We start from the raw sequence: 13,869 nt of genomic DNA, 5'->3' as shown, positions 1-13,869 counted from the left end.
GGGAATGACGCACGTCTCTAGCTGCCTGGGCGATCTTTCCATCGCTCTTCATGGTATAAATATCTCGTATTTCTTTCTTTTCACTTGGATAGCTCGGTCAATGTGCAGACATATCCATCATCCATCTCTTTCATACTCTCCCCACTTCTCGTTATGGCTTCAGACCCCGCGTCGGCGAGTTTCGAGGCTCGTGAGCTCAGCTTGATATCCAAGGTCGAGCTCAGAATCGCCCTGGCAGAGACAGATACAAAGCTCCAATCTCTTCTTCAAACATATTTGGCTCCATTGCTCCTCAAACTCGGTTCAGAGAGCCTGGCAGTCCGCAACAAAGTGATTACGGTGTGCACGCATATCAACACCCGAGTTCAGACTCCGTCCATTCAACTGCCCGTGACAGCGCTGTTGAAACAGTTCAAAGAGCAGAAATCTCAGCTTATCAGACACTTTGACTTAATTTTCCTGCAGCAAGGACTCGATCGCTTGGGCGCCGATGCGCGGATTGAGATCTTGCTTCCGTTGCTCCAAGGGATCTCCGAAATTGGGACGTCAGTTAACCAAGGTGCTACCGTGTTCAATCTTGTTCTACGACTCTTGCCTCTTTTGAAGGTCCCCCCGAAGGGTAGTGAGGAAGATGTGCAGCTGAAAAATCGGCTGGGCCTGTCTGACCAGGACACCAAGTTTTTGTCTTTCTGGTTGGAAAAGCTTCTTTTGCTTTCTCCGGCAGATGAGAACTCCACAACATGCCCTGGTCTTTCCCCTAAGGAATACACCTTCCTGAACAAGGACGCTCCTATCAAAGAAACGTGGAATCCGTCTGCAAGCGGCGGTCTGAACCTCACGGAGACCAAAGCCAATGCCTTGAAGTTTCTTGCCAGCGGAGCTTTTACGGATTCAGAGCGGTTTTTGCCTGCGCTGGTCGCAACTGCAGATGCAAACTCACGCCTAGCAGACCTTGGCGAGGAGATCCTGAAGCGATTCATTCCGAGCCTCGAGGACCCCGATGTTGTGCAGCAACTGTACAATCTGTATTTTGGGACTGAAGAGGCCGATGGAACGCCTTCTGTGCGGCCTTCCCTGCAGATCAAGCTGCTAGTATATCTCGGAAAGTCGATCAAAGCTACGAAGCATACCGAAAAAGTAATTCGCTTAATAGAAGAGGGCCTTCTATCCGATGCTGCAAGGTCGTCACGGGGACTACAAGCGTCCAAGTTGAGAACTCAGATATTCACATTTACGACATGGGTTGTCCGCATGGGATCGCCGTCCAAACTGAAAGGGATGGCACCGAAAGTTGTTCAAGGCTTGAGAGATTTCATCCAATCGCAAGGCTGGCCTAGTCCCGGGGCTAGTGGGCAGAGATTACCCGCAACGGATATAAGCCTTCGGGGCCTTGCCTACGAAAGTATTGGTATCATGGTTCCCAAGGTTGACTTCCAAGCGCAAAATGACGACGAGGAGTTTTCTGGTTTTGGTCTGATCAAGTGGTTGTTCACCTCACTAAGCTGCGATGATTCGAGCCCTGAAATTTTTGTTAGCATCGAGCAGGCTTTGGGTAGCATTCTTAACTCGTCGCTAGACAGTTGGGACAAGAAATATCAAGAGCAACTACGACCCTTCCTGGTTGATCAGATGAGAAACGAACCAGGAGAGGATGACCTCCTAACCGGATTCAGTATCGTTCGCGGACCACAATATGCTGCAGTACGTTTTGCCAACCGCTTTCTGCCCTATCACGACGTCGTGGCTCGCTGGATCGATATTATTGCCATTGCACGGGGTTCGGAAAGACGACACGAGGTTGTGGAAGAAGGCAAAAAGGGCCTCCATCCTTACTGGTATCGCCTCTTCAATCCCGGAAACAAAAGCAAAGGCCCCGATGGCTCGTCCCAAGAGCAATCGTACGGCCCATGGTACGACTTCCCCAGTTTCTCGTCTGCAACACGCTTTTTGTTCCGCCCCTTGGATCATCCTGGGAATACAAATATAGGAACTCTGCCTGCGTCGGATATCCTGCCGGGGGGCTACAGAAAAGCATTTGCGCCTACTATCACGTTCCTTCGCAACATCCTTCTCTGGGAGTCATTCTCGAAGTTTGGAATCGTAACCGATATAGAGCAAGATTGGGACACTAAACTGGACGTACTACTTACGTCTGACGAACGAGCTCGTGAAGCATTGAGACAGTATATCGCAAGTTCTGATAAAGAATCAGTGCTCCTGTTCCTTCAAAATGCTTTGAACGGGCTTCTTAACGAGGATCGGGAAGGGCTAGGGTTATGTGGTGAGCATTTTGTGGAAATTTGCTCTGCGGCATCAAATGATATAGTCGGTGCCATCGTTCCACGGGTTTTGTCCTTAAAAGCGCCTATATTTAGCAACGACCAAGACAAACAGAACACAGCCGCACGTGCTATTGGTATTCTTGCATCTCACCCAGCGTTTACTGAAGACGATTTGACTGGATTCGTTACGGAGCTGTCGAGCGCTTTCACGACATGGAAGTCAGCGATTGGGGAGCTCGTACTTGTCGTCCGGGGATCAATTCTGGCACTGTCATATCTGCTTAGCAGACTCGCGTTCCGTGGTAAGCTCGACAAGATTCCACAGGCACAAGTCAAGTCATTTATCCAAACCATATTCGAGATTATCGAGTCCGCGAACGATACTCTTCTGCGACGGGCTGCTCAGATAGCCATCGGGCAACTCAGTCTTTCCGGAATCCTGTCACCGACTTTGCTTTCTGGTGATGGCTGGAAGAAGATGAAAGAAAGTCTGACACGGGACGCAAAAGCCGAGACCGAGGTCCCCATACTGGCAATGGGTCGTCTATCGTTGGCCTTTTCTAACGAATACATCGTTGATCCGCAGTTTAGTTGGCTATTGGATGCTCTCTATGGCTTGCATGAGATTCGCAGTCCGGAGATTCACTTTTCTGTTGGTGAAGCATTGAGTGATGCTGCCATTGGATGGAAATCCAAAGCACTGATCCGAGAATTTGATGTCGATGAACAGTACCCCCAATCATTGATCCCTAATACCGTGCTTGCAGACATGTGCGATAAGATCATTGCCGACTGTGGTGCTTCAAAGCCAGCCCTCCGTAAAGCGTCTGCCATATGGCTGTTGTGTCTGGTTAAAAACTGCGGTCATATGCAAGAGATGCAGGACCGATTGCGCGAATGCCAAGCTAGCTTCTCAAGCCTTCTCGGAGACCGTGACGAAATAGTGCAGGAATCGGGTGCTCAAGGGCTGGGGTTGGTTTACGAAATGGGCGACCAGGAACTCAAGGATGATCTGGTGCGAGACTTGGTCAATTCCTTCACGGCCAACAATTCCAATCTTAAAGGGGGCAAAGTTCACGAAAATACGCAGCTTTTCGAGCCTGGGGCTCTACCCACTGGACAAGGACAATCAGTCAATACATACAAGGATATCATGAATCTCGCATCCGAGGCAGGCGATCCGACGCTTGTATACCGATTCATGTCTTTGGCTTCGAACAACGCGATCTGGACCAATAGGGCAGCTTTCAGCAAGCTGGGTATTAGCAACATTTTCACGGATTCGAGCGTCAATGGCTACCTGGCAAAGAACCCCAAGATCTATCCGAAGCTGTTCCGTTACCGATTTGATCCCAACCCCAACGTGCAGCGGTCAATGAACACGATTTGGCATACGCTCGTCAAGGAGCCTTCAACTGTTATCAACACTCATTTCGATGGGATTATGGATGATCTTTTGAAGAGTATGATGACTGGTCGGGAATGGCGTGTTCGGCAAGCAAGCTGTACTGCTATTTCAGATATGATCCAAGGGCGTCAACCGGAACAATACTCGAAGTATATGGATGACATTTTCGCCAAGGCGTTCAAGCTTTTGGATGATATCAAGGAGTCGGTTCGAGCATCTGCTCTCAAACTTTGTCAGACCATCACCAATGCAGTTATCCGCACCTTGGAGACGAGCGACGCTGACACAAAACGCGCGAATGCAATGCTGGGAAAGGCGATCCCGTTCTTGCTTAGCGACAAGGGAATGGAGTCCGGTGTTCAAGAAGTCCAAGGGTTTGCCATTGGGTCCCTTATACAGATAATCAAGAAAAGCCCTGCAAAGTCGCTGCGGCCCTTTGTTCCTCCCATTCTAGAACAATTTTTGAATTCGCTCAGTTCTCTCGAGCCACAAGCGGTCAATTACGTTCATCTGAATGCGGATAAATACGGACTGACGAGCGAGGAAATTGACAAGATGCGACTATCCAGTATCCGTACGTCTCCTATGATGGAAGTGATTGAGCGATACCTGATAGATACGCTCGACGAGACCTCGGTGAAGGATTTTGCAGCCAAACTTGAAGGAGTACTTCGCGCAGCCGTTGGACTTCCAACCAAGGTGGGCTGTAGCCGAGTACTGGTCCTGTTGAGTATGAAGACTATACTCTTCCGTCCTTACGCGGATCGATTCATTCAGCTGTTGTCGAAGTACGTTGTTGATCGAAATGATACTGTCAGCGCGTCGTACTGCTCGTCGATAGGTTACCTCATGCGGCTGGCATCAGACGACCGGGTCCTGAAGACAATTGAGTATGCTAAGACCCTCTACTTGACGGCTGAGGATGCGACTCAACGAGTGATCTCGGGAGAGATCCTGCATTCTACATCGAAACTCTCCAATGATCGTTTCATGGCATTCGCTGCCTCCGCTTTACCTTTCGTCTTTGTTTTCAAGCATGATACGGATGAGCATGTTCGCGAGGTTTTCGAAAAGACGTGGCAGGACAACGTCGGAGGTACCCGAACTGTATCTCTCTATGTCAACGAAATCACCACGCTCGTCTCGGACAACTTGGAGTCGCCGCGATGGGCCATCAAACACACGGCAGCCCTTGGTATTGCTAGCGCCATCACTTCTCTTGACCCCGAGCTTGATTTGGTCACAAGCGATCGTCTATGGCCGGTCCTGGAAAAGGCGCTGGCGGGGAAGACCTGGGAGGGCAAAGAGGCCGTGCTCAAAGCATTTGTCAAGTTCGCGGGTCAGGCAAAGAAATTGTGGCAGGAGAAGAAACAATTCAGTGATTCGATGAAGGCGATCGCTATCCGAGAAGCAAAGCGAAACAACGCTGCATATCGCCCGCATGGCTTGAGTGCATTAGGTGGAGTTGCACAGGCACGCAGTGATCTTAATTTGATGCCTGACGCTCTCGCGATCGCGTCAAAGGTGCTGGAAGATGTCCTTGATGACGACGAGGACCGGATGGATATTGACTCCGGTCGTGGTCAGAAGTCGAGGTATGTCCTCAGCTCATTATACTCGGCCTTGATTTAAACAAGCTCAGCTGACGATTATGGGTACAGCATTGAAAATACATTGGCAGCCTGTATCAAATGCGTTCTCCGGTGCGTCAACTCTGCAGCATATGCGTCTGGAGGTTAGTCTCTTCAATCTACTATTCTACATAAGAGCAAAAGTGCTGATCAGATTCCACAAATAGCCATTCAGACATATTTGACCGATTTGATTCCCGTTGTTGACAAGGCGCTGAGAAACGGCGGTAGAACTGTTCAAGTACCATTATACGAGGAGTTGAGTCAGCTACTGACCAGACTGGAGGAATGGACATCTCCAACCGACGGTCGAGGTGTTGATGTCCATAGCATACAAGGACCCTTGTCGATGCTCGCAGGAGAATTACTAACTCGCGAGATTGATGTGTCTGTGGAGACCATCCGGACAGAACGCGCGCAGGCGGCCATCGCATACATTGTCCTCAGCCAGCAGAGAGGGTTTGAGATCAATGAAGCGTTATGCCAGTCAATTCAGAGTTGGAGAGCAAGGGAGCGATCGGGACCGGTGCAACAGATCCTGGATCAGGCGCTGGCAAAATTGATAAGGTGAAAGAAATTTTTTTAATCATGTCTATACTACGCATGCATTCTGTACCTACTGTACCTAGAGTAGACAATGAAGAATAATTTATGCCTCAGGTATCCGTAATACCACGGGTAACTACCACGCGGGCCGAAGCATTCGAACCATACAATCCATTTCCTGTCACAAAGACCTCAACAGGTATGCTTAATGCCATTCGCTCGCCCTCTCGTACTTTCGAATCGCCCTCTTCCACTTAGCGCCCCTGTGGAGCTGCCGAGCCAATGATCTCTGGCAAAAGCGCCGTGGGGTTCACACCCCGGCGGCTATTCAGCCAGTCTCTCTTTGTCCTCGCCATTCTTCACAAAATGGATGGACGAGGGGGAGAAGACCATGAGGAATTGCTTGGAGCCTGGTCTATGAAGTTGCAACAGTACTTTATCTTGCTTGTCCCCTGAAAAAATCGCTGGTTATCGCATGCTAATAACTGAATCCGTCCCATTACAGGACTCCGCATCGAACGACTTCTCCCCGATCACAACACTCTCTGTTGCCCTGAAATCCTGCCTGGCAGACTGGACTAATATTGATCGACGGTTAGATCTATCCGTCTGCATCCGTTGTATCTGCGTGGTGGCGGAGGTACTACGAAGTACAGACTACGGGGTACAGTAGTACTGCTACTCTCACCATGAGTCCTACTGGGAGTCGCCAGGTCCCTGAGGGAGAGTTATTCCTCTCCTCACAACCTGCGCCAGTTGAATCACCAATCGTCGAGCCTCTGCGGATTAACAAGCATGATACTAGAACCCCATCTCCTGCATCGAAGCACAGTGTCACTCCACCATACCCAGACGACCGTCCTCGCCCATATCAGACATCCAGTTCCAGTTCGGCAGCGGGGAGTGACCGGATGGGATCCCCAACAATGCATATTCAGTCGTCTACGCCAGCTGGCTCCGGATCATTGAACCCGTTGGATTATCCTCCAGCTTTGCGGCCGCGGGACGGACGTGAACCCAGACCGGCTACTTTGGCAGAGAGGCGGGGAAATGCCCCCAAACCCCTGCCAGAGTCGCCTGGTCCAGATGTACCGGATAAAGAAGGGTTGTTTCGCAAATACACGCGAGTCCCAGCTGCAGCTCCTGCACCAAATGGCAATGCATATGCGAATTACCGGCAGCAATACTACCCGCCTCCCCAGCCCTCGTCTACTCCTAAACCTGCTTCAGCAGCCGCGACAACATCGCACCTACAAATTCCGAATGGAAATAATGCGATCAGCCGGATTAGCTCGACGGCATCGAGTTCGACCACTCGCGCTCAACGGGGTTCACCTCCCCCGCCGGAAACCCCCGTGGTTGGTCCCGGCCAACAACCGGGATCTGACATCGAGGCCCGATACGCGGCTTCTGGGATCGCTGGAACGTCGACACTAGCCGGCCTTCAAGCGCAGAACTCTGCTGCACAGAGAAGGGCAGAGCCCTACGCTCATCAGCCAGCAAGGCGACCATGGACCCCGACCGAACAACCAGGGACCCAACCACATGGGCCCCCGACAGTCTACCAAGGCGACAGCATTGTGAGCGCCGATAATCCACCTGCTAGTCCCATCCCAATTCAGTGTACGGTACCGCCTTCGCAGTCGGCTCCACCCCGACAGCAGCCATCGAGGATTCCACCCAATCCATTGGAACAAGATCTTGAAAGGATGCGGATCACTTCCTCTCCCCCTCCGGCCTACTCGACTGTCTCGGGACCAGCTTCCCTTCAAGGATACCCTGTCGAAAAGCAGCGCCCAGCTGCTTCGTCCGCTCCGCCCGGACACCCGGCAATGACGGCACCGACAAATGGAGCTACCATGCCTGCTAACGGTGCTGCCATCGCATCGCCAATGGTCACAGCTCAGAACCATCCAGCTTTTGCAAACGACCCAAGACCATCCACGCAGTCTCCTCAGAATGGCATGCAGAATGGACAGCAGGTCGTCTATCAGCAGCAGCAGCAGCAGCAGCAGCAGCAACAGCCGCCGCCGCAGCCCTTGGTCAGCGCATCTCCGGCACCATCGGTTATGCCTCCGGCGTCTCCTCCGCCTCTGCCAGAAGGTTGGATAGCGCATCTGGACTCCAACTCTGGGCAATACTATTATATCCATCTGCCGACTCAGTCGACACAGTGGGAGTTCCCTAAAGGCCCAACACCGTTAAATCTCAATGATACGCCATTGTCCCCGGTAGGCAGCATATACAGTAGTCATCCTCTTGCGTCCCCGGCGTTATCTACGTTTAAGCCTATGGTATCACCGGGGCTTCCTTTAACACCGGGTTTTGAAAGCCTGCAATCCCCTGTCATGGGTGGTTTCACTGGGCCCCCTCCCAGCTGCGGTGTCGATTTGTACAGGGTAGCACCGACAAACGGCGTTTACTTTGGGCCCTACCTTCGATACACAAATATGGACATTGAGCATGGTATTTGGCTCGGTTCTATTCTTTTGGTCACCGATACTGCCCAACCACCAACAATACACCTTCACCAGAGTCTCGACCTGTCACCTAATCCGCGCCAATTGAAGGCTGTTGGCATTGCTACTCATCAGCGATGGACATTCTACAGGTATGATATCAGCTTGCAGATGGACGAGACCGGGCCTGCAAAATGGACCTATGCCATCACGTCACATTTGGGCTGTACCAGATACGAGTTCCTAGTTGCCGGCCGGTATGAAACGAATTGGCGATTTATCACGACCTCTGGAAATGACTTCTCTCTCAACGTCAATGCCAATGATCGAGCCCGTCTGGGAGGCGTTGGACTCATGTGGAAAGACATCATGCAAAAGCATAACGAAATTGGAGGTTTCCACGCCCAGTTATGTCTTGGAGGTCAGATCTACGCAGATCGAATGTGGAAAGAAATCGCGTCGCTGAAGCAGTGGCTTGCGATCAGTGGTAAAGATGCCAGGAAAAACATGCCTTGGACGGCGGCGCATCAAGAAGATGTTTCTCATGCGTACTTCCATTATTACACAAGTCACTTTGATCAGCCTTATCTGAGGGAGTCGTTTGCTCAGATTCCTTATATCTGTCAGCTTGATGATCATGATATGTGAGTTTGAGTCGCCTCTTCTATTTCCTTGGATCGCAGACTAACAGGGTTTAGCTTTGATGGATTTGGCTCGTACCCTGACCATATGCAGTTCTCAAACATGTTCAAGAATATTGGCCGCGTTGGCATTGAGATGTACCTGCTCTTCCAGCACCACACGACACTCGACATCCTCCGCAACACCAGATCCGATATGGATCTGTTCACAGTCACGGGGACAGGTTGGCACTTTGTGAAATACCTGGGACCAGCAGTGGTGGTGGTTGGCCCTGACTGTCGCTCAGAGAGAAACCCACACCAAGTCATGGCAGGTCCAACATATCAGGGTATCTTCCCCAGGGTAGCGATGCTACCACCATCTGTGCAACACTGTTTATGGATGCTCTCTGTACCAATCATCTACCCACGATTAGAAACTGCCGAGCATATCGCGCATACTGTTGCCACAGGGAAACGAGCCGTCACCGGTGCATATAATGTCCTCGGTAAGGTAACCAGTTCTGTTGCCGGCGTGGTGGGCGCCAAAGACATGGTAGGCTCCGGGTTCGATTCTGTCAAGCGTGCCGTGGGTAAGTCAGGACTCATGGGCGGGATACTGAGCCCATTCGGGGAGTTCGATCTCATGGACGAACTCCGCGATCAATGGACACATGAATCCAAGGAGCTCGAACGGACTTATCTCATCCGCACTCTCCAAACAATCGCCCAATCCAAAAACATCCGCATGACCTTCCTTTCCGGCGCCGTCAACGTCTGCGGCGCAGGCCTCGTCCATGACCCAACCCGCCCCTCAGATCACAAAACAATGTACCAGCTCATCTCCTCGTCAGTCGTTAACGGCCCACCACCTTCATATATCCTCAAACTTCTCCACAGCAGTAACAAACCGCTCTATGTCCCCGCCAACGGCCACCGGTCCAACTCACAACCGACTGATACCAAAGAGGATATGATGGAGATCTTCCAGACGGATGTAACAGGCCAATCGCGGGAGTATCGAAAGCTGATGGGAAGGAGGAATTATGCTGCTGTCGTTGCTTATGATCCTGAGGCTGTTAGTGCGGCGTATGGGCAGCAAACAAACGGTACAGGGCCCGGGGCTGGGAAGTTGAATCTTGCGGTGGACTTCATGGTGCAGGGCGAGGGGTTGTATCCGACCGTGGCCAAGTATGGGCCGGTGATTGTGCCGAGTTTAGGACCGGAGAAGTGATGATTCCTTCTGTCTTCTGTTTTCATTTGGTTTTTGTTGGGTTTCTATATACCAAGCATGTTCTATTGGATGTACCAGATTTTGCTGCCAATGTATATTCAACTACACAAACTTGAATGTCTAAAGTCACTACGACTTTCTCCGGGCATTGTCGCCTTAGCAGAGCACTCAGAAAGCACTAGGGTCTCCTATCAGTCACATGGTGTCAAAGGATTCTTGCCCAGTTCCACTTGAGCCGCCTAGCTTAGCCCCCAAGTATCAGCCGCAACCCTCGTCCTACTGCGTGGCGAGGTATCAAATGCCACAATGAGCTTCAGCTATGGCATGGAAGATTTTCTTGCCATTATGAAGCTGGTCGATACAGTGCGGAAGCAATTTACAGATGCACCAGGCCGTTATAAACATTTCGGACAAGTCAGTCACATCACTTAGGATTTTGAAGAGAACTAGCATGCTGCTAGTGTCAAGCGATTGTCAAGTGTGCTGCGCGACATTGAAGATCAAGATCCCGACGATAATCTGGGGGGTCAGCAGAAGCAAGCTTTAAACGATATCTTCAAAGGCTGTCGTAATCTACTAGATGAACTGGACCGCACTCTCATCAAATAGCAAGACATAGATTCGACCGAGAGGGACGCGAATGGCGTCAGGAGAGTAGGTCGTCGGGTGTGGAAAAGGCTGGTTTGGGACTAGAAGGAAATAGACGTATTTAGGCAACAGATTTCTGCCAATATTGATACGTTAAATCTCTCCACGAGATCAATAGCCAACTGAGCAAGGAAACAAAAGACCTGGTGGCCATAACTCAACAAGGAGTCAAGCAACTTGTTCAACACCAAGACGAACAAAAACGACAAGATATCCTCAAATGGTTTTCTTCAATAAATCATGCGGACAAGCAAGCTGACATCTTTGGCCGGGTGCAAAAAGACACCGGACCTGGCTCTTGCGATGAATTCAAGGGCTGGATAAGTCAAGACCACGACATGCCGGAAGAACAACGCATGCTATTTTGTCCTGGACTCTCCGGTGCAGGCAAGATCATCTTAGCGTCAGTTGTCATCAATGAGCTCCAGGAGAATTTACAACAGGCTGGGATTGGTGTGGCTTTTTTCAATTGTAATTTCCGAGAGAAAACGATCCTCGATGGTGTGTTTGCCGTTCTCCTACAACAGTTAACCCAACAACTACCGTCTACCGTCTATCCCCGAGGATATGGAGAGCTCTATGAAGCGAATCTGGATTCAGAAACACGGCTCACTCTGGTAAAAGTCCTGGCTGCCCTAGACTCTGCTCTATTGGGATTCTCAAGGACTTTCATCGTTATTGACGCGTTGAATGAGTGCGAACTTCCGGGCGACTGACGGAAAGAGCTTCTTATGGAACTGTTCGAACTTCAGGAAAAGCATGAGCTCGGTCTGTTTGCGACGTCCAGGGACAATCCAGATATCGCGATACTGTTTATGGGGAGATCGACTCTCGAAATTCGTGCCCACACGGAAGATGTTGAAAATTTTCGAGCGGGCTGGGCGAGTAGGAATCCTTCCAAGTGTGATTCAAAAGAGGGTGGACCCGCAAAGTGAAATAGTCTACGATCACGCAGGCAGTAGACAGGATGTTAGTTTACTATGAGAATGTGTTCGATATCTAGCAATTGCTAACAGTTTCTCAGGTTCCTCCTCGCACGTCTGCGCATTGAATCTTTGCAAGGGAGGCGATCGGCCAAAGCGATCCGAGACGGGCTGCGGACCCTGCCAATAGGGCTGGATGCTGCATATGCCGACGCCTTGAATTGGATTGAAAGCCAACTGTCCGATGAATTCCAGACGGCGAAAGAGGGTATTTTTTTTTTCCCTGGGTCTCATGTGCAGCTCGAGAGAAACTAGGCTCGCATCTCGCCTGATGCATACTGCGAGATTGGAAGGAAATGCATCCACTACTTGTGCTTTGACACTCTTGAAAGTGGTACTCTTTCCACGCTCGACTAATACACGAAGTGCCTTCAAGAATACCCTTTGTTCAAGTACGCAGCCTCGAACTGGGGCTTCCATGCTCGGCAGCAGCAAACTGACATGCAGCTTATCTTGAAAAACGTTGATGAATTGCCTGCTCACAGGCCCTGCAGGAACCACCTTATGGCTTTGCGAAAGGCTTATGGGATATTTCCTTTGAAGACGCGCTGAACTATATGTATGGTATTCCCCTGGTGGCATATTTGGGGCTTTTAAGATGCAACCAAAGCTCTTACATACCAAGACAAAGGAGGATTCATTGATTGCAAGAATACTAGTGGTGAAACTGCTTCTTGCTTGCAGCGAAGCAAGGATTTGAAGAGATGTCCGGCTCTTTCTAGAGGATGGTGTTTATTGATTCAAAAGACATGACGGGGGGGGGGGACTCCACCATGCAGTGGTGATAGATCATAAATATGTAGTCAAAATCCTTCTCGAAGCCGGTGCTGACATAGAGACGACGGACTTGGCGGACCATATCCCTATCGGCTGCGCAGCACCACCTGGGAATGATAAGAACAGGTCGGGTCGGGTCACACCCTCTGATATCCGCAGCAGAAGCCGGAAACGAGGCAATGGCCAAGGCTCTTCTGGAAGCTGGTGCTAATCCAGACCACGACGCTGATAATTATACCCCATTGATGTCTGCGATAAGACCTCGGAAGATGGCAATCTTCATAATTTTGGCCGAGAGAGTTTCTGATCCAGATCATGCGGATAAAAGGGACCGGACCCCGCTGATGCACGCGATGGCGGAACAGCTCCTGGAGCGAGGAGCACGATCGAACGCTGAGGGCGAAGACAGTGAAATCTTGCTGTCCATCGCTGCACAGCGTGGAGCTACTGGTCAACTTGCTCTTAGAGAAAATTCCTGGTCAAGAGCATGTAAATGCAGAGGGTCACGGCTTACTCCACTTTGCTGCAGAGAGCGACCCAGTAGATGGGGATGAAGCGATTGTCCGCACTGTCCTCGAGAGGGAGGGCTTACCCCAGGACCGAAAAGTTGCGGATGCTCAGAGCGGGGGCTACACGGTGCCGCGTGGAGGGAGTATACTACGATATTGGATATCCTACTTGGTATAAGCGGCGTGGATGTCGGCGGCAAGGACGAGGAGGGCTATATGGTACTCTTCCTGGTTGCTCGGTGGGGCAGGGAGGCTACGGTAGAACTCCTTGTCGAAAAATATGGAGCCAACCCCGAGGTCGGTAACGGTGGTATGGAATGGACGTCATTGCACGGAGCTGTCATTTTGAAGAACTGGCCACCGCGCGGATGCTCCTGGCGAGGGGTGCTAATCCCAACTGCAGGGACAGCCGAGGCCGAACTCCCCTATCATGGGCGGTGAAGATCGAGTGGGAAGACAACAGTGATATCGGTCCACCGATGGTGCAATTGCTTCTTGAAGCAGACTGTCGGCATCCTAACATGGAAGGTCACGCCCCGCTAGTCTGGGCTTTCATGTCCGCTCTCTACTTGGTACACGCCCCAGAGATGGTAGACAAGTACAAGGCTGGAGTTCAGCTGCTCCTTGAGAAGGCGCCAGGTTTGACAGCCGCGATAGGCCTGGAAGAACCCAAATATGCTACGCAGCAATGGTGAAACGTGGTGTCCTAGTCCAAATGCTGCTCGAGAAAAGCGCGGAGCCAGACTGCAAGGGCACTGACAGCAAAACACCG

At 50.9% G+C, this 13,869-nt stretch overlaps 2 protein-coding genes across 2 annotated transcripts; both read left to right on the top strand.

Moving 5' to 3' along the window:
* Positions 1–153: 153 nt before the first annotated feature.
* Positions 154–5,892, top strand: ECM29 (ECM29 family proteasome component; the record flags this gene model as incomplete). The annotated part of the gene is made up of 3 exons (XM_043284757.1): positions 154–5,285; positions 5,352–5,425; positions 5,489–5,892. The coding sequence occupies 3 exons, from the start codon at positions 154–156 to the stop codon at positions 5,890–5,892; spliced, it is 5,610 nt and encodes a 1,869-aa protein (XP_043133516.1).
* A 664-nt stretch (positions 5,893–6,556) lies between these two features.
* Positions 6,557–10,180, top strand: ACHE_20451A (WW domain protein; the record flags this gene model as incomplete). Its single annotated transcript, XM_043284756.1, has 2 exons — positions 6,557–8,970; positions 9,025–10,180. 2 exons carry the CDS (start codon positions 6,557–6,559, stop codon positions 10,178–10,180), a joined length of 3,570 nt encoding a protein of 1,189 aa, XP_043133515.1.
* Positions 10,181–13,869: the final 3,689 nt, after the last annotated feature.

This window comes from Aspergillus chevalieri, chromosome 2 (genome assembly GCF_016861735.1).
Source record: "Aspergillus chevalieri M1 DNA, chromosome 2, nearly complete sequence".
NCBI classification, from domain to species: Eukaryota; Fungi; Ascomycota; class Eurotiomycetes; order Eurotiales; family Aspergillaceae; genus Aspergillus; species Aspergillus chevalieri.
This window is presented reverse-complemented; position numbering and strand designations above follow the sequence as displayed.